The sequence below is a fragment of the Amphiura filiformis genome, chromosome 9, assembly GCF_039555335.1.
Source record: "Amphiura filiformis chromosome 9, Afil_fr2py, whole genome shotgun sequence".
NCBI lineage: Eukaryota > Metazoa > Echinodermata > Ophiuroidea > Amphilepidida > Amphiuridae > Amphiura > Amphiura filiformis.
In genome coordinates, this window is record NC_092636.1 from 40,633,188 (window position 1) to 40,655,461 (window position 22,274).

Consider the following 22,274-nt stretch of genomic DNA (forward strand, 5'->3'; position numbering starts at 1 on the left):
TAGCTCCTTTCTTTCTCTTCAGTTTCTTTTGCATAGGTCTAGCTATTTTGTTCCCATGCTGCTTAGCTTGTGATTTCCGTTTCCATGTTATTCCCCGTTCCCATGCATTATTTTATAAATCTACCATTTCTTACATTTCTCCTTTTAGTTTTGGCTTTTTTCTACATTTTATTATTTATTTATTCTTTCATTTTTAGCTTCCTTCTTTCCTCTCGTATCCTCACGATTTTTTATCATCTTGGCGGGTAATCTCTTAACCGAATCCAGTACCATGCATATAATCCACAACCCGACCCGTCCATAGGCCTACCTTTTCAGTTTTGTCTTCCTTTCTTTTCTTTTCTATTTCTCGGGCACGGAAAGTTGGTCTGTGCATATTATGCACTCCGTACGTGCGCGTCACATTGCTGAGTACGCCGACGTACTAACGCCAACGCGCTGCTGCCAGTTAGTTACGGTACGCGCTACCACTGAGTTTTGACAACAAAAAATCCCGGGAAAAAACCCCGGTTTTAACCATATTTTCACTGATTTTGAGGCCAATTCTTGGTCTTGACCGTTTTCAACCAAATAAAGTGCAATGCGTTCCCCGTATATTCCTCAATCGCCCGTATGAATTTGGCTGTAAAACTAAACGACGATTCATAGGCCTAGAATAAATAATAAAATTCACGCGACGTAGCCTTAATCTCTTGGCTGCCAACATCGGTGCAGTGGCGGGAAATGGGGTGCGTAGCTCTGCGTAGGGCAAAAAGCTCGTAAGATCATTCTTAAAGTACGCGATGTTGTGCATCTAGATAGCCTGAATCATTTCTTGGCCACCTCGCAGTTGGCAGAAAACAGGGCAATGTTGCTCTGCGTATGGTTTTTAATGGAAATATTATTACGCGGTTCACACTGTCCTTATTACCCACAATGCCACTGCATGCGATTTTGCATAGCAACACGACAGTTTTTTTATGTTATTCTCTTAGTTACCATCAATTTTTGCAAAAACGAATGTCCGATGGAAAAATGGCAATATGTACCCGATCAATGTACCACTAAATCAAAGCCGAAAGTCTAGGCAATTCGGAGAACACTCGCGCACAAGATGGGCAACCTTCCTTTTATTTATATAGATATAACAGTCCTCGAAGTAAATTATATAAATCTAATGATATATTCTTAAAGTGTATGTAGCAGGGAGGAAAAGCCGACGGTCAATTGAAAATTTTGACCTTTCATATTGAAGATATGGATTTTTTCCCCAAAAAGACTAATTTTTTTTTGGTGTTTTGGGAAAAAAAATCCATATCTTTAATACGAAAGGTCAAAATTTTCAATTGATCGTCGGCTTTTCATCCCACCTACATACACTTTAAGTATAAATCATCAGATTTATAAAGTTTACTTCAAGTACTTTTAAATATCAAAAATATCAATTTTTAATGATTTGCCATAAAATGTGTATCAAATTGCGAATTTCAAAAATCAAAATTATTTGATATCAGAATGACATTCTTCGTATTCAGAATGCAATTCGATATGTCTGATGTGCTCTAATGTCCCAAAATAAATACTGTCCAAACGTTCATACCCCAGCCCTTAAATAAATACATACAAACATTGCACTTTCAACTCAACAGGTGTTGCAGCTCTTAATGTCAAAATATATACAAAAAATTAATTTCAGTACTTTAGGGGAGGGGCTTAACGCAGAAGCAGTATATAAGAATTACAGAGCTAGGAATGCAATCTTTGACAGATTTTGTCTGAGAGGTACCAATGCATTTTTATAATAATTTGCTCTAGATATGCCAAAGACAATGTCACCTTTAAGCGTATGCTTAAAATGTAAAGAGACAACTAAGTAATTTCAGGCATTTAAGTACCATGTTGGGGCAGAAAAAAAAATGGAAATGACATAAACGGATTTTGTCTGAAACGTACAAATGCATTTTTATAAGAATTCTTTAATTTGCTCTAGATCTGCCAGGAAGCTGTCCACGACGGTGTTATCTATAAGCGTACATGCTTAAAATTCAGAGAGACAAACAAGTTTTATAAGGCACTCAAGTACCATATTGGGGGTAGAAATTAGAATGAAGAGGAGACGACATAAAACAAAGTTGAGCATTCAAAAACATCTGTTAAAGTGTCTTCTATATGTATAGTGCAATCCAGTTCCTCACAATAATTTCTGCGTTGCAGACCATCACGATTTGACAAATAACAAAATTCAAATCAGTAATATAATACTTTGTAACCAGAGAAACGTCCTTTATTTTTTCGCCACAATTGCCGTTGGTGATGATCATGACTTTACGTATACGATCTGTCGAATATCATCTTCCAGTCTGTATAATGTGTTTTGTACGTTGCCCTTAACTATAAAGGATTAACGTGTTATAGCATCAAATTCTTACTTAAACGTAACAATACAACCTGTGTCAGATCTGACTTGAAGGCATTAAAATGAGTGGTCATATTGATAGATGTAATGCTGAGTACCTCAAAGGCAAACCTGTCTGATAAAAGAACCTGTTGTGTGCATCATGTGATTGAATGGATGAATACGCGGGGCTGTTTTTATATGCAATATAGCGTTGAAACTTTCATGGACAACTTTACTTTGAAAAGGCAAAAGTATTATTTCCCCACAAGTACTTTAGCATGTGAAGGTTTATCAAAAAAGAAGAACATTCTTGTCTGTTGACCAGACGCGATATGGTATATAATGTAATAACCCATTCGGTCGAGATTAATAAAAAGTTTCAGTTTCAGGGCAACCAACACAACCACGTACCCCTTACCTTCACAAATCCGTCTACACACTCCCCACATCCAAAAGACCCACTCGGACCCCACTCACCCGATATATCCACCTCACTTCCCACACCCTACATAATTTTATAACCTTTATTATGACCCATAATTTAAATGGATAACACAGCAAAATAGAAGTGCCGTTTATTTGAGAGTGCTTATTTTTTTGTGTGAATCATAGCTTTCGTGTTCTGTCAAAATAAAGACAGGGTGTGTTGCGTTTCAAATTAAATAACCGTGTATTTCTTTCAAAGTTTTTGTCTGGCCTTGCAAATGTTACGAAAGAGTTTAGCTGGGCTCATGACCGGCTGGCTAATTAAAAAAATAGGATATCACTTCCAAAAGCTCTCGGTAAAATCTCATTAGGACACTTCATCCTGTAAGTATGAACGGTTGTTTGATGGCATGTAAAACGTTATCTTTAAGAAAAGGTGAACACTGATGGCGCTGTTGATCTTAAGTCGTGTTTCACAATGGGTAAACACTGGTATATAAATAGCATTAAAACATCAGAAAAGAGTAACAAATAACATGAACATTTTCAAAAACTTTTAATCATGAAATGTAAGGAATAACTTATAATATTTAGCTAAATTAAATCTAAAAATATGTAAATAGCGCCCTCGATAAAAAAACCCAAAATCAATGGCTAAAAATATAGTAATATATTAATGCTGGTATGTCCAGGTCTAGAAATAAACATTATATAATTTTTTGTTAGAAAATTTAATAAATGATCACGTCAAACAACCGTGAATTAGTTTTTGTCTACTGTCTTGATTATTTCCATATAAATAATTGTACGAATTTGTATCTGTAATTTTATAGAGTTAAATCTTTACTTTCTTGAATAATTCTTTTAAAAGCCTCTAAATCTAACCAAAAATGTTGAATTTCTGGCAATTGCCAAAATGAGCATAAATCCTTTAGCGTCATCTATTTTAGGCTTCATTCAAAAGCTATACAATTATGCATAGAGTGTTTTTACACTAAACTGTACAAAATAAGAGGGTTCCCGTTAAAATCAACAATTTATTTTCTCAAAACCAGTCTTATCTTCATGTCCTCTTGACGTTTATTCATTTATATCCCTTTTTCGAAATTTGCTTCTTTGCACCAAAATTTGACCGTATTGACGGTTTATCGTCAGCTGCCTTAGCAAATAAATGACTAAGGCAATTATCGTAGTCATGGTAGTAGGCTGCCGATATCGAGTTATGTGTAATGCTACGTGTATTGGCTTGTTAATTTATACTGTTTATGGAACTCAAAGAGCAGAAGCGCCCTTATTTAAGACTACGGTGACCCCGGACTATGACCGCACAATCACAGCATGAAGGGTAACATTATTGTGCCTTTTCAGCCTCACACGTGCTAGATAGACCAATTGGTTAGCTTGTTAGACCAAATGTTTTGTAGACCAATTAGGTATAAGACCAAATGGCTATTAGGCCTAATGGTTATAGACCAGATGATTATTAGACCGAATGGGTATTAAACGAAATGGTACTGGATCAAATGGCAAATCCCTGCAAAACTAACTCCATTGCCACACAGTAAGATCTTACATTCTCAAGTTTAAGACAAAATCTTGATGCCATTGCATAGAAATCCTTTTTACGTTTTATGGGCAACTTACAAAACACATTATATATATGATCCTCACCAACGGCAATTATGGTGAAGAGAAGGTCCATTGGTAACCCTGTATTATATCAGTAATGTGAAAGGATTTCTGATTTTTCCTTTAGACTTATTCAACTCATGATTGTCTTTGATAGTTGATGTTCATGTTAATAGACTTTTGTTGTTATTTTAAATTAGTTACGGGAATGGTTAATTCTGACCTTATTGGTCCTTTTATCCATTGCCTCAATAATCGGCATTTGTATTATTATATTTGTGTGATTGTTTATTTGAGATATCTATTGATTATAAGTAAATATTCAAATCAGTTCAAAATTGCCCGTCTCGCTTTCGATACTGAGTACGGTCAAGTCCCTTTATCAACTTCTCTTCTTCCATATTAGGAGTCCGCGTCACTGCCGTCAACGATGGTTGTCTTTCATCCTTAATCCACTTCGATGTTTTTATTGGGGCATCCATCCGTATAAGTCCTGTTATGAGCCTGTTCATTTCGCATCAGATAAGGAAGATCTGTAATACACAATTTCACAATCAGAAATGTATTTATTTATCTACACTTGTTGTGATATGTTTACACAGTCGTTTAGTAGGATCGAGCACATAATTAGTTTTTACCTTCCACGTTCAACATATTGTGCTCAAGGGAATGGTTTAGAACTTTTCCTTTTTTGAGAAAATAGTTCTCATAATGAAAATAAATTTTGTCTAAACCAATCTTAAAAGTGAGCATCAAGTGAAGTGTATAAACACAACCTGTCACCTAACTAAACTGCCGTATATTGTCAGTATACATATGGCTCTAAACGGAATATATAGAGCCGTTTAGGATTACTATATTGACGCCCTCCCACTTACTAGTTACTCTTGCTTTTTTGCTCTGCGGGGCCATTATATATTGGAACTCCATCAGTTGCAAGTCCTCACTGTGGGAGTTTCTGGCCTTAGCTCTTATTGTTTTCAAGACAGGTAAAATACTATCATTTCTGAACTGCTAATTTATTTGGCGCGTGATCTGAGTTGGTCCTTTTCTGAGGGCTGTCTCTTACAGACACTCCCTTTGGAATAGAAATTACGATCCGCTCTCTAGTCATCCATAAGCATAACGATTTCGTAATACCATATTACGATTTGGTAATATACAAGCATCAGGTGGCTAATGATAATGATGATTAATTCCTGAAAAAAAACCCCATAACAGATGAAGATTAAAACGAATTGGATACGTTTATTTACGTTTGTTTAAAATACAAGTATATCAACTACAATATGATAATTACATGTTGTTGTTTTGTCTTGTTTTTGTTCCCGGCTAAGGTGAAAACTCAAATAAAACTGATCAATGTACATTTGCTATAAATGGTGATGAAATCCTTGATATTCAACAGCAGCGAAATGTTCCCTCTAGTTTATGGATGGAATAAGGGTCCTTGAAGATCATCAAAGGTTCAAAAGACCTGATGACTCCATCACTATTACATGTGTGCTTGTACAAAGACATTGATAATGAATAAAGAACAAAATCTGATAAAAGTGTTTTTAACATAAATTCATTAACATTGTCATTGGGTATTTCAGGGTTTCCCATATACCAGTTAAAAGAATCATATCCACACCTCATTACACTTAATAGATGCAAATCACATTATTGTGGATTTTGTTTTGTTTATAAATCACTAGTTTTTATCATTTAAAGCATAAGGCGACGAAAAAAGAAAACCCTGTTCTACGGGCCCGAACGACCCAGATTTTGAACAAATTGGGAAAAAATATTCCTCTACAATTTCAGGATTAAATTTCTTTTCTTTTTGTATATTCCCAAATTGCAAAATATTTACAGATTTTGGTGATTTTTGGGTCATTTCAAAAAAAAAAGCCCGACCGACCGACCCTACTTAGTAGTCCGTCCGCCCGTAGAACAGGGTTTCTTTTTTTCGTCGCCTAAACACGAAACCTTTTTTCCTACGAGTAATTTACATCTTAAAATAAAAAAATATTTTAACATAATGATAAAATAACATCATTTAAGACACGTTTTTCTTCATACAGAATAATATAATAATATATAATATATTATATTGTGTTAAGTCCACAAACACATGTTTCTGATTTACCTTGTGATATTGCAATGAGTTGTGATGCTATAGGTATTATAATTTCAGTTAAATGCACCATTACAAAGCAAACAGTGGATGTATGCACATTAACAATACTGTGTGAGGCTTTTGATTCCCAAATGAGAACAATAGTCTGCATATTGTTAACCAGCATTGTTGTGGTAAATAATGGCTTGTTGATGGATGAAGTAAATGGGAAACATGTGGTTGTGGACTTTACACGGTTTGGAAATAAGCTCTTCATTTCTTTGAGGATAAACTGTCTTTTCAATTAAAATGTCTTGAGTAAGCGTATATTTAACAGCTTATTGGTTTTTTACATCCGGTCGATCCGATTTTTTGATCAACAATTTTGCGAAAAAATAAAATTCAGTAATTCCTGTTGAGCTGTACCTTATTGGCTAAAAGATCAGTTTATTTTTTTCGAATCCAATTGGCAATTAAAAAGGATTCTGGCACAAGCGCAAGGGGCGAAAGGAGCAGAAGCAAAAAGTTCTTTTTTATAGCTCTGAAAGGCATTTTGACAATGTTCGTACTACTATTGAACAGCTATTTCTCGAGGGAGAACGGATAAATCTTCCTACATTAAATGACATTTCATCAGTCCTTCTAGAAATTCCAATAATCGTTCAAGGAGTCAATCCGAGTGAATGATCATGGTATCTGTACCCGAACACCACTTACGCGGGAAATTCAGTAACCTTTGTGCGCACAGAAACAAGTGGTGTCATTCCTATAGAGACTTTTGATGAAAATGTAGCGGACCGTCCAACTTTCCTTAATCTCTTTCCTTTTCTTGGTTTAATGGCGCACAAGCAGTTCCCGATGTGTTTTCTGTAGTTTGAGCTAACTATAACCAACAAAATAGGGTTAAGGCTTGAATTTGAGTATGCAAGCATATTAGCCGCGATACGAAAGAATGCCATAGGCATGGTCATGACCACACTGGGGCTTATTTGAAATAGTAAAGTGACGATGGTAGCTGGAAACCAACATACTGCAAACAGAACGATAATAGCAAGCACCATAACAGCAAGTCGCTTTCGCGAAGCAATCTGAGCTCTCTTGTCGTGAACTTCACCGGGCATAGCTTTTGTACTCCGAAATAGCTTACGAGACACCAAAGTGTAGAACACGCTTATTATCGTGAGTGGCAGGACATAGAGCAGAAGACAACGCATGGACTCATAGATTTTTGCATTAAGGGAATGCTGATCCAAAAACATGCAGCCGTAATATCCGCCACCCCAATCTACATGTTCTGACCACACAATAGTTGGCAATGAAAGAACAATACTCAAAATCCAGATGACAACAATAATGCTGTAGATAATCTTCGTACTGTTATATTGTGTATAATTCATCGGCGTAACTATAGCTTTGAATCGATCATAGCTCAATGCGGTGAGAGAAAAGACTGAAACACTCAGTGAGATGATAATAACGCCATTTGATAGTTTACAGACGAATTCTCCAAAAGGCCAATTTGCCATTAGCGTGTGGTATATTTTGAATGGAGCTGAAGTGAAGAGGAACATTAAATCCCCTATAGCTAGACATGCCACCAAGGCATTTGGAGTGTTGCGCATAGACGGATGCCAAAGTATCACAGACACCACTGCGGCATTCCCGATGATACCAACCAAAGACAATATAGCCATGATAATAGCCAGAGCATAGGTCCACGTCGGAGCTGATTCGTAAATCAATGCTCCAAATGTGTTGTTTAGCTCAGCATTTGAAACATTTATAACCGCAGTAGGAGAATCCTGCATCGATAAAAAATAGCAAAACAAAAGACGAGTGATTAAAACAAAAAACACGAGTGATTAAAAAGTGATACGAGCATCTAGTACTTATCTGATCTATCAACATTATACCAGGGGTGTGCAATGTACCGGGAAGCAGGAACACAAAACGTGTCGCACACAATCGTTGGGCGATCCTAATTGGGGACATGACATTTGTCGTCCACAAATTAAGTTCCAAATTCTCCTTACAACGTTAGTCCCTTTATATATAAATGACTTGCATTAAAGGGACGTATTATTAACTTAAAGACGCCTTAGAATATAATACAATGATGCAACAATCACATATTTCTGAAAAATATACATCAGAACGATTTACAGTGTCTAATACATGAAACAAAGTTAGCATCAAAGATACACTGATTACACACATTATAATACATATTGGATTGGACTCCGTGCCCCTATAATATACATAACTTTTGTTACCAGTGTGTAGTTATTTTTTGAGAAAAATGAAAAATTAGTCACAAAATTTATCAGTACAACCTTATGTCTCGTTTACATTTACTCCCACATTGAGGTGATACAATGATTTTTTGTAATCATTTCAGCATGTTCAAAGGATATTTATTGCAAATGGCATGGGTTTTTTACCGATCCTGTATTATTATCAAAACTTGTGAGTTTCTTCTGCTATTAATTTGTATGTCAAAGAATTACACGAATAAAGCAGGAATGTGGCATTGAAATGAGAAAATAACATTTGCAGATAGCATATCATTTGCATGAAAATATACACTTATAAAATCCCACGATATTTATTGCAAATTGGTTTCAAGTCTTATTTACATTATTTTCTGAGTACCTCAACTACAACAAGTCCTCCCACATTGAGATGATACAATAATTTGTTTTTGCATTCATTTCAGCAAATGCCATGGGTGTTTTTAAATTAAAATGTCCATCTTTGATTGGTATACATCATCAAGTTAGCAGTATGAAACTCAAAAGGGAAGATATCAAAACATAATTATTATCAGAGCATTGTGGCCTCTGTGGCATTGTCTTTTCAACATGTGTAGTAAATGACAAGCTTTTAAGCTTAAAAGAAGTGATTTTGGACTTTCTTAAAATATATTTAATTTGTGGCTGTTTTAATCTCGTCACTCTTATGTAAAATTCTCCAGGCTATGGTTCTTCTCTCGCACCGGACCTGTATGACTTATTTCAGTGATAACGACATTACGTGGTTGCAATTTCTAGATGAAATACACAATTGCAACGTGATATGGTTTCAAATTGTCAAAAACATCGTATAGAATAGCACCGGGAATGTCTCTAGTGTCGTGGTGACTTGTCATTATTTTCTGACATTTTGTCCACGTAACATACGTAGCCTATGTTTGGACCATTAATAGCAAGCTCTTCAATTTATATCATAAGTTCCAATGACGTACCTCTGAGAATTTTATGAAAAAATGATAAAAGTATTCTAAAGTGTTTTGTATGGTGAGATATAACGCATTGAACAATCGCTCTGGTGATTATGAAACATGAAAAGGTGACTGGGTCAGTTCTATACCTCAAACTACATTCAGAAGGGACTTTCCCTTGCGTGCTTGCGGCAATTCTCAATTTGGAAGTAACAAAATATATTTCGGATATATTGAATTTTTGATTCTTGTGTAATTTTTAGAACCTTTTGCAAATAATCAACATCTAATATATTTTGGATTTATATTTATCCATTGCACGCATGTTCTATTAATTATATGACGTTTTTACTTCAGCTGAATCAGTTACCTTTAACAGCCATTGATCTCGGAAAATGCGAGCAAAATAGACATAACTTCTTGACGATAGAAATTCAATAAGAAAATAAGTTATACAGATGGGCAATTTGTAATTCACATTTTTAATGCCTTACTTGTTACAATCTGATTGAATTTACTATTAATGTCTACTTTGAAATACAAAGTGAAAAACTTATATTTCTTCATATAAATTGTCATATCTTGTAAGTGGTATGGAATTAAGTGAGATATCAAAATGAAAAAAAAATACCATTTCAATTGATATGTGAGTAAAGCACTTTTGATTGTTTGTATGTTCAAATTAATCATTAGACGAATATCAGCCACCACCATGACCACATGGCTTCAAGTGCAAAGAAAAGTAGAACAAGCTGGCTAGATGTTTCCAAATGAGGACAAAAAATACAGTATTCAAGAAAGTAAATTCGGAATGCGTCTGCACTTATCAGTTGAGGCACAGAATCCTTTGGTACTATTATCTTTTGAGTGCGTGCTTATTATCAGGAAGAAATCTCATTATATATTCGATCTCAAGGGACAATATTTTGTAAAGTTAAGTTCCATAATATAAACGCATTAACTCATTCAGAAAACTTACACTCTGGTAATAAAGTTATCATGTGTATGTAAGATTTCTTATTCCTATTTTTATATGTGATGCGGTCAAGATAAATGAGTCTGATGTCGATCGAAATCAAAATTCAGTTTTCAATGTGATTACATGAGCCAATGGCAGAGCCTTATTTTGCTGAAAACTCCACCATAATTATTCAACTTACGGTATCAGAGACATGGACGTTTTAGTGTTGCTCAGAACAATACAATACGAAGGAATTTGAATACTATTAGTGGCAAAATCTCAAAATAAATACCGTATTCCCGATATCCGACTCATTTTTCTTGATCACATCATATTCGTTCAACACTAAAGCAAGGCAAAATAATCTCATCTCCACATATTCTCCAGATTATTATGATTAAACTCTAAATACGTTAACTTTGGCCAATATTGCAATAATCTTTATTAATTAAAAATATCACACACAATATGTCATCAATTTAAATGTCATGCGTGCGTATTATTATTATCAAGAAATGTCACAAATTCGATATTTCATGAAGTCAGGTTCCAAATTTCAAACCCATTAGTTCAATCACTGCCAGACAAGCTTATATTTGATGTTTCCTTTCATAACAAATATCACAATAACTTACACTATGGTACCAAAGCTATAAATTTGTTTGCAGGTTTGTAGAGCAGGAAACAATATTTCTTATTCCATTTAATTATGCCTTTCATCACACTTGAATTTATCATTATTGGCTTCAAGTCTCAAATACATACCTCTTTTAAGGAATATTAGTTGTCTTTCAGCCAATAATAACCATTAAGAAAAATCTTATGACAGAACTGATTTTTCTCTATAAAAATGTCATGTGACATGAATCAGTTATCAGCTACTTTCTTGTATTCATTTGTGTTTTTAGGACACCACAACTAAATATCTCAATATCTAAATATCATTTTTAAGCTTACAAATCTTACAGTAGGTTTAAAAATGCTACCATGGTGCCCCTTTAAAGGTCCGTAATCTGATCCACAGCCTCAGCCCCGATTTTTCTCATTATTGATGAGGTTTTGGCATATAAGAGATCATCTTTTTTCTTATTACAATCCTGAAATTTGACGCTCCTAATCGATGTATTTCCGAAAAACAGTGATTTGTGGTTACCAATTTTAGCGAAATTTCATACGCCCGGTAGGTAAGGAATGAAATCGAGATGATTCACTCCGAAATATATATCAAAGTATAGAGGACGCTCTAACGATAATAAAATCATAAAATGAAAGTAAAATATGAAATGTACACCTACATGGTATGCACAAAATTAAAAAGAAATACTTCAGAGGCGAATTAAATAAAAGACATGAGTTATCTTGTCTAAACTGATAATGAGCGTAGTGGACATGCACACGAACGGAAATACGGCACACCGTTTTATTTTGGAATGCCGGATCAGAATGCAGTTCAAGCGTATTAACGTATTTGCTTGCTAATTAATCACATTTACGCTGATATTGTTCTCGTTTTCTCACATATACAAGACAATCCATTTCCTAAACCAATAGGGTTACCTCCTATAAACTAAAACATCACTTATTCCATCAATTCGCAAATTTAAAGCAACATTAAATTCTCATACCTGATTGATAATGCATCACAATTTACTCTAGCAACAAAAGTATCAATAATTTGGTACCATCAAATTGATATCGAGAGGCGCTTGACACACAAACAGCATCAAAATAAAACACATAATTCGGGTTTTTTTTTGCTATTCCAGTTTATGAATTTGATGTACGAATTTTGGATTACGATCTTGCAAAAAGAAAGTAGTTACTTTAGTGGTGTGTTAAAATCCTATTCTTGTATCTTGTAATAGACTTTTGCACAAATTGACTGATGTTCTAACTTTCAATAGCTTTGAAGCCTCTTTAATATATATATCTCATCCTTATTGACGCTTTTATTGTATCCCATCCTTTTAAATTATATACACACAGAAAAAAAAAATGAAGGTACCCTTTATTATAACTTGTATATCCCTGTATATTCGAAACAAAGACAGATATATCATGATTAGAACCAGTAGTCGCATCTTTGAGCTGGGATGTAAGACCTTTATTCGTTGAAATTGATCTAGAAATAAAGAGACGTACGGTGATCCAAAATGTCAAGGAAGATGCAAATTCTAAAGTTGCAGATTGCTCCATTTGATGACCTATATGATTTGAACATAGAAAAAAAATGAAGGTACCCTTTACACACAGAAAAAAATGAAGGTACCCTTTATTATAACTTGTATATCCCTGTATATTCGAAACAAAGACAGATATATCATGATTAGAACCAGTAGTCGCATCTTTGAGCTGGGATGTAAGACCTTTATTCGTTGAAATTGATCTAGAAATAAAGAGACGTACGGTGATCCAAAATGTCAAGGAAGATGCAAATTCTAAAGTTGCAGATTGCTCCATTTGATGACCTATATGATTTGAACACAAAGCATTCTCGAACAAGAAAACTACTGTAGCGCCGTGCTTTCCATTGATTAGAATATTAAAGTGCAACTTTTGATTTCGTTTCTTCCTTGGGGTTTTAACGACCGTTTCTTTAATTTTCAGCCCATTTCAACAAATGAGGTCTTAAATCAGAGCTAATGGATACAGTGATTAAACGTTTTTAAATTTTGACATATTTATCTTTGTTTAGGATATACTGGGGTGAAAATTAATTTAAAACGCACAGTAAAGACAAAGTAGTGCTTGATTTAAAAATAAGAAACGCTCACGTTGTGCACAGCTACCATTATTTCAGTTCACGTCGGCTGCAGGTTTTCAATTCTTTATAAAATAAGAACCCCGACATCACACAATCTACTTTCAAGAATTATATACCACTCAACATTTCAAGGTTTATCTGCACGTCATGTGATGCTCATATTTAGTGTGCCGTAAGTAAAATGAATTTCTTCCGTCTGACCTACATTATGCTGTTAGTTTCACAATAATGAAGTAAGCTCCTTCTTTCACAATCTGTCACTATTCCCTGTTCAAATGCAAACATGTTAAAAAGGATTGTTTATACGCTCACTGTTGAGTTATTCATTGTCAAGAGACAGCGATATTTGTTTTCTTCATCATATTTCTATTATGTTGTCATTTCAGCAAAGACATCAGCGTAAATAGTACACAGTATAAAGAAATTGACACAACAGTCTCATTAGTTTCGTGTGAGCGCAAGAAAATGGATATGAAATACATTGTGCTATTCCAGTTAAAATCTATATTCCCCTATGGAAGATATGACTTCATTTAAAATGTACACTCCCTGTGTGGGTGATTAACGTCATGTCTTCCATAACTGGTGAGATCCCTTGTCTGGAGTATATCCCTGTATGGTGCAGAAAGTTGGACCCTAAAACAACGCGATATCAAGAAGATAGAGTCGTTTGAGCTGTGGGTATGGCGCAGAATGCTTCAGGTCAGTTGGAAAGATAGGAAAACCAATGCATGGATCCGTCAGAAAGTGGGCATCACAGAGAAACAAGGTCTGCTCATTCAGCTGAAGAAAAGTTGTTCAGATAACGATTGAAGGAGAAGTAGAAGGAAAAGCCAGGCCAGGTCGAAGGAAAACAGGATGGATTGATAACATCAGAATGTGGACTAATGGTGGAATGGCCGTGGAGAGAAAGCACGCAAGAGAATGCCGACGGTTCTATGAGGACTATGGCAACGCAGCAGCAGCAGCTTCCATAAGGGGTGTATGGATTTTAACCGGAATAGCCCATTGTAGATACGAAAGCTACATGTATTAATAATTACGCGTACGCATTTGTTACCCTATATATCACATCGTTATCTTGTCAAAGATAACGGCGAAATTTAATTCAGATTTTGAAAGAGCATTGGTGAAAATAATTTTAAAAATAAATTTTAACCAATCAAATCTTTAAGAATTAAGAGAGTAGAGACACAATTTTCGTCTCCAGAATATTATTTAAAAACTTCGCAAACTGTTCTCAAAATACCGATGTGGTTTTCATTTTAGTTTCATGTATGTTATTTTGAGGTATTTACAAAGCCTATGTGGTCTCAATAGCAATCAATAAAATATATTGGTTTTCTACCATGAAACACTTCAGTAGTCTGTTGTTGACGAGTTACGTTTTCATACCAAAATTACCAAAATGAAGCAAGATAAGAGTAATTATCAAACAAATTGAAAGCAAAAAGGTATCTGATAAGATTAAAAGGTGCAGAATTGTTAAATTTTGTTCTTTTTCTTTCAAAACACTGGTGTGTTGTTATTGTTAATATTGAACAAAACTGGACAAAACTGGACAACTGTATCAAATTGCGCGTAAACACACCATCCTCAGTTCTGTGTCAAAAATAGTTCTGAAGCTATAGGTGTATTTATGACGGCTGCGTTACATTTTTTGCAGTCTTTATACCGTAAAGGTTCACCTAATGGCGCTATGGGCTCCCTTGACACAAGCGGAATTTTAGGCACAACTTAAATTCGCACCACAAATAAGGGCATGAAACCTTAATTCTAGTTTGGATTTCAGATCAGGGAGCTCTTTATTTGCACGTGACATTTCCCGCAAGGAAAAGGAGCCCCAAGTGCACCATTAGGCGAATCTTTACTGTAGCTAGTTTCCTATCATCCTCCTATTATCTATCATGTTTACCAAACGTACAACGGAACTAAAATATCACGCAATGTTATTTTTAAATTACTGAAAGGTTGGATATGTCTTTTCAAATTTCGGCTGATGTCCTGTTATTACATCACATTATCTCCCTTGCAACGTAGCTATAAAGTCCATGGTAGACAATTAGAATATCTTATTTCAGAACTATACGGTCAAATACGTGTGACATTAAAGATTATGCATTTAATTCTATCAGTATACTCAGTCAGTTATCAGTTTTAACTTTTTGTAGTAATGGTATGTGTTTATATTTCAGAAGACCACAAAAGAAAACAAAATATGCAAATGAGCTACTTAATATGCGCAGTCGATGACGACCCCTGACGACCCGAGCTTGCTCCCAAAACAACCTACATATCAAGTTTCATGAAAACGGCAACTGTAGTAAAGAAAACGTTTTTTTTACTATATCTTTAACGTTTGTACGTACGTACTACAGATTTTATGAGTTGCTGATTGCAGCTAAAATAAGTTATGGAAGGTGCGAGTAAGAATCACCCTTTAAAGTTCAACGTATTGAAATACTTTGAACTTGAATGTATACGGTAGTGTCAATGTTAAGACATGCAAGTGAGAGGTATGATGGAGGTAACATTTAGAACCAAACGTGCACGATCCTCTTCTCGAAGCATTGTCGAAAATAGTAAACTCCTTACGTGAGGGGAAACATGACTGCAAAAAGTCAACATTGAGAAACATTGACTTTTATTTAGCTGAAACATAATCAGATGACTCATGGTTTATTGTTTCTGCTTTTAAAGCCAGTTATAACTGACACTGTTTATAAGATTTAATATAGCTAAATTACATGATTGTAGCACCATTCGTTAAGGGATCGGATAGCAACGTTTGCACAGTATTTTTGTGGGACATGAGTGCACATCAGACATTTTGATTTTTTAAAATCAAAACGCATTTTATGGCAATTTAAAAAAAATATTTTTAAATATTTTTTCATATTTAACAGTTAATATCAAAAATATCAATTTTTAATAATTTGCCACAAAATTTGTATCATATCGCAAATTGAAAAAAAAAAAAAAAAGATATCAGAAGGACATTCTTCGACGTATTCAGAATGCAATTCTATATGTCTGATGTGCTCTCAGGCCCCACAAAATACTGTGCAAAGGTGAGTGACCGACCCCTTAATCACTATCATATTGATTTATGTATTATATTTCAGCCATATTACTCTATTAGTGCCATAATTCCTTATAGGCTTCATACTGACACACAAGAATAAAAGAACATCAAACTGTCTACTTTTGATCACTGAGGAATTAAACATTCTTCCCAGCAAACACAAACATGTTTTTAAAACGTTTCACCATCATCATCAGTCGGCTGCGCAGCCGGATCTGGGCTGGTGACATAATGAGTATCCTAACAGATGGATGTACACAGTTTAAGGTATGTGGTTTATAACATTATAAAAAAACAGATTTGAAAAGACAAATTAACACCATTATTTATTTATTTATTTATTTATTTATTTATTTATTTATTTATTTATTTATTTATTTATTTATTTATTTATTTATTTATTTATTTATTTATTTATTTATTTATTTATTTATTTATTTATTTATTTATTTATTTATTTATTTATTCCCATTAAATCAAACCAAAAAACAAAAATACAAAAGGTGCCAAAGCAAACAACAAGGACAATGGCGGGTGGAACTAAATGAAATGGAGGATGAAACTTGGCTACACATTGTGGGGACAAACAGCAGATTTAAAAGCTGGTAGTGAGGTGCATTTGACGACATCTCGGGCAAGTAGTTCCACAACGGGTGGGAACATAATGGTAAAAAGACCTTTTACAGAGCATGAGCCTTCGGACGGGCGCTGGTTTTCACCACAAACCGTTATTTGTTTTCCATAGTTTACTCCTGAAGTAATGACTCCTGCAAGTAATAAGCAGCATGGAAACAATGGGTTTTGGACTAAATCTAATAACTAATTCCATTTTAAGTCGATGGTGACAAGTGACTAAGGTAGTCGAATTTGGATATCAAATTAAGTATTTGACCACTTGAATTTAAAAGTAGAAGCACTGAGCTATTGAATAATTTATATTATATTAATATCTGTGGTAAATCTGGCCTACTCAGTGAGAAAAAATGTTCATTCACAGAAATAACAAGGTTACGGAATGTATGATTTTAATCAATACCATTCTTTTTTTTCTTGCAAATATACATAATTTTTTTTTTTGACCAGGGTTTATGTACACGTCTCTCTGTGTCACTTCCTATCAATTAAATATTTCGCAGTATATTTTTGTTATCATGGTTATAGACACATTCAATAAAGCCAAATGGGTTTTCTCAATTGAGCGGGGGAAGGAAAGCGAGGGAGTGATACAGTGTCGAAAGAATAATTGCAAAGAACGGAAAGTACCGCATGTACTATGTTTCGTGTTTGTTTTTGTTTTTGGGTGTAGATGAACAGATAGATATCACGGGAATGGAAAAGTATAGTACATTATAAGGGAGTTAAATTTGTAGATAACATTACAATTTACGTCTGTCTTGAATCGAAAATCCCGCGTAAAAGCATCGCACAATTGCAGCCAATGCCCATGTTAAAGATACAAAGCCTCTTTGATAGATACGTAGTATTTAAGATTGAAAGTTTTTCTCTCAATCTTAACCCAAAAACAAGTTTTCAAAAGAAAAGAAAGACAATTCGCCTTTTGTTTACTCTGGAACAGGAAATATCTCTCTGCATTGATTTTCTCTGCGTTGAATAAAGAGGATTTATTGAAGGAAACAAGCACGTTATGTATTACCATAAGTCAGCATTTTTTTATAGCAGTGTAAGTCTACCACGTCAGTACGTATAGTTTGCTTATATTCTGCCGTAAAGGTAAGTTCAAACCAAGGCAAAGGACGCTTATATACTGCGCCAAAAAGTGTCCGAACACTTGAAACAAAAGCCATACCTTAGAGACAATAAATTTAAATTACAAATTACGGTGGTCGATAGATGGAAAAATTTGTTCTGCGTACTTTGATACCTTATTCGGCCCGATGTAATGTTATTCCACCAAGCTGTACTCATTTGAATAACAAATGGTCGAGTTTCAAAAGTGATAAATTTAGATATTTCCTCCTTTAAGGATTGTTACGGGTTCAATAAAGCCTAACGGATGAACTGTTATGTATTCCATAATATTTATGAGAAAAGTTACATAGTTTGTGATCAGACATTAGACATTACTTGTTCGGATATTTGTACATGGAATATTCTATTATAAATCATTTCATTTCATTTGAACAAAACCAAACATTTGAGGGTGTATTATCAGCCAGCAGAAGATCACACACATGACTAAAGAAGTGGGCCCTCGTCTCTGTTCATGACATTGGGTGCTCGTCTTCTGATCCAAATGGATTCTCGAATTCTTCTTGTAATTGCATCACACTCCTTACCAAGGATTTCAGCATTGTCTCAGTTGATGACATGGTTTTCTTGTACAGCATGGTCCGCAATGGCTGACTTAAAGTGCTCGCTCGCCGATTGCTTGCGGGTTTGCCGAGTGTAGTTTGTTTTGGTCTTCGTCACCCGAACCGTTTCTTTTTGGTGTTCACTAAAGTCTGGTTTCAAATTGGTGGCCCGTTTCACCAACATAGGAGTGTTTACAACGGATCAACTTTGTCTTTAGGGTGTACTAATATTTTCCCGAGGTTGGTGTTTGGTTTCATGGCTGTCGCTATTCCGTGTTTTTGGAAAATTCTGTTGGCTTTATCTGTGAATCACTCTACGTAAGGTCATAACAAGTCCCTTGGTCTGATTCTTACTGTCTTTCTTGATTTTAGGCTTGCTCTGTTTTTGTACCATTTTTTCTAACTTGTTTGAAAGTCCCAACTGGATAGCCACAATGGCCGAGCGCTTGCTTGATCTTTCCTGATTCCTATCCTCCTCCTCTTCTGTAAATATGCTGTTCATTATGTCAAGAAAAGTGCAAACGACACCCAGTTTATTCATACGTGAATTTTATGTTTCCTGTGGGGTCGCTTTGATTAAGATAGTTGGTGAGATTGTCCACCTGGTCTTCGTTAATAATGTCATCGACATATATTTTCCAAAGTCGGGGTCTGCAATCCAATGGGGCTGATGCTAGCGTCTGTTGCTCTAAAAATTCCAAATATAGATTGGCCACCACCGGGGAGACAGGACTACCCATGGCAACCCCGAATCGCTGTTTATATATCTTTCCACGGAACAAAAATATGTCGTGGTAAGCACAAATCTTAGTACCGTATTCGTCCGAGTATAGTGCCACGTTAGAGTATAGTCCCACTCCCCATTTTTCGAAAAATTCCAGAAATTATAAAATATATATATATATATATATATTTTTTTTTTTTTTAAGTTATTTATTTTTTTGGTTATGGAGTATCCTGGACCTCGACCTAAATGCTAAATGGTTGACCTAAAAAATGCATGTTTTGTGTTTTCAATAATTATGAAAATTTGTATTAAATGATCAATTTTCATATTAAAACCACAAACATCATGCAATTTTTTTAGGTCAATCATAAATGATCCTAGCATTTAGGTTTATGTCCAGGGACACTCCAAAACCGAAAAAATAACTAACTTAATTTTTTTTTTTGAAATTCGAGTTTAATCCCACCGCTTAATTTTGAAAAATTTTCACCTAAAAAACGGATGGGACTATACTCGGTGCGGTGAGGCCCCAATGATTTTCATGCCGCTTTTGTGAAATTATTCTAAGAGCTAATGACTTTTTACTCGTTAGTTAGGTGAAAGTAGTCATTTTCTTTTATATTTAGGAAAAAAATCGGTGAAATCGCATTTTTGTTGAATTTTAAACCGAAAATTATTTTTATTTTTATATTCTGTACTTTTTTTCTTTGATTTGACACAACTCAGGGGGTCATACTTTCTTGGCAGCTCAAGATATATGAACAGGACCCACATTTATGAATATTGACTCAGGTCAATTATATTCTTTACTTTTTTGCCTTTCATTTGACACTACTCACCTTCTTGGCATTTCGATTATGAAAAGGACCCAAAATAGGAATATTGACCCGGGTCTTATGAGGAGTGTGACCCCGGTGAGGAAATTATTTTTTTATAATATTCTTTACTTTGTTCTCTTTCATTTGACACCACTCGGGGGTACATACCTTCTTGGAATTTTGAGATATAAAAAGGACCCATGTGAATATTGATCCAGGGTTTATTATGAGTGCCACCCCCGTGTGGGAAAGTATTTTTACTATATTCTTTATTTTTCTCTCTTTCATTTGACACCACTCGCGGGTCATACCTTAGTGGCATTTTGACCAAATGGTTAGTCAGTCTGTAAGTAAGGAAGTATAAGGAAGTAAGTAAGATACACTCATAAAGGCTGATACAATGTCATGGTTCAGCAAAATGTCAATATAACTTTCGAGTCTGAATTACTAGCGTAGAATTTAGTTGTTTAATTGCCTCTCTGTCGTTGCACCATTTATTTAAATGTGTTGCTCTACAAAATAATTCTACATATTATACAAATCATGAAATGTCCAATATCTAATGCATTGAATAATAATGTGAACTTCATACAAGTGATTATTTGATTGTAGAATGTGGACAAGATTATTGTATCATCAATGACATCAAAAAGACATGTATTCAATCTGTTAACACGTATTAAACTCAAGTGGAAATTTAAATCCTGTATTATCTTTTTCCGATTGAATGACTACTGTTCAATTACTCTTGCAGTATCTTTATATATTTTTTGATCAAATTGAACAATATAGATTAAACATTCATACTCTGTTTTCAAGGTTTAATCATTTGAAAAATTTTTGAATCTCAAATTACAAATGTTGACGTTGGTAAATCAAGTGTGGTTTGCATAAGTGACATTAAATCCGAATGGAAGAAATGAATCGTTTGCATTTCGTTTACAATCAGTTCTATCTAACACTCCAGTTCCACTGCAAATCACAAGGTGTGAGAATAGATCTAATGCCTCGGTGAAAAAAGTGATGAGGAGACTCTGGAGAATCACCTTGATATTAGATATTGTTGCTCTTTTTTTAATTTTAGGAAATGTCCTTTTTAATCTCTGTTTGTAGTTTATAGCATAACATTACTCCATTGAGCCTATTCGTTGAATTCTCTGAACAAATTGGAGTACGATTTTTTTTAGTAACAAAAAGTGGCAAATCTGTATTTCCAAATCACAGCAAACATTAAGGAGCAGATAAGAATGAAACAAAGCCCTTCAACGCTAATTGCGTATGTAGGTAAAACTATTAAAGGGACAAATAGTAAAAGTGGCCTGCCGCGTCTACAAACCATCATTAAATCATTTGACTGCAGAGTACCTTGATTATGTAGATGTTTAAAAAAAAGAACTTTAAATAAATATCAATTATCAATTTGGGTAGCACAAAACATTAAATGCGATAATCCACATGCTTGAAGTCCTACCCTTATAATAATACTCACACATATTTATTATGTGTGAGTATTATTATAAGTGTAGGACTTCAAATATTTATTATGTTTTGTCTCCTCCATTTTTGAGCAATTTCAATAAAGAGGATTTATTGATGTAAAACAGTTGTCTGTAATTGGAGGAAGTAGGCAATAGTAAAAAGGTTTCCCACGATACCAGAAGGCATGGTCTACAATTATGGACAACATTTGTCGGAAAAATGCAGTGACCTGATTTTTTTTATGGCGCAGTCCTCCATGCGTAAGAAGTATTGGCAAATTAAAAACTCTCAACTTTACTGTGCTTATGGTTTGCCAACGACTGTACCATAGGCCTCATAAATCGCGTGATGTATATTTGGACATGTTGGATG

The 22,274-nt window shown here is 34.6% G+C and overlaps 1 protein-coding gene across 2 annotated transcripts in view; it reads right to left on the minus strand.

The window, feature by feature from the left end:
* Nucleotides 1-3,679: 3,679 nt before the first annotated feature.
* Nucleotides 3,680-22,274, minus strand: part of LOC140160997 (gastrin-releasing peptide receptor-like) — a 42,076-nt gene continuing 23,481 nt past the window's right edge. The window contains exon 2 of one of the 2 annotated variants that reach the window (XR_011860059.1): nucleotides 3,680-4,965. Coding sequence is in view for 1 of the 2 variants with exons in the window: in XM_072184364.1 (XP_072040465.1) it covers nucleotides 7,250-8,338 (1,089 nt within the window). In the remaining variant the exon portion in view is untranslated. Of the gene's footprint in view, nucleotides 4,966-6,981; nucleotides 8,339-22,274 lie in introns of those variants that run through there. The other variant, XM_072184364.1, reaches the window with a different exon arrangement.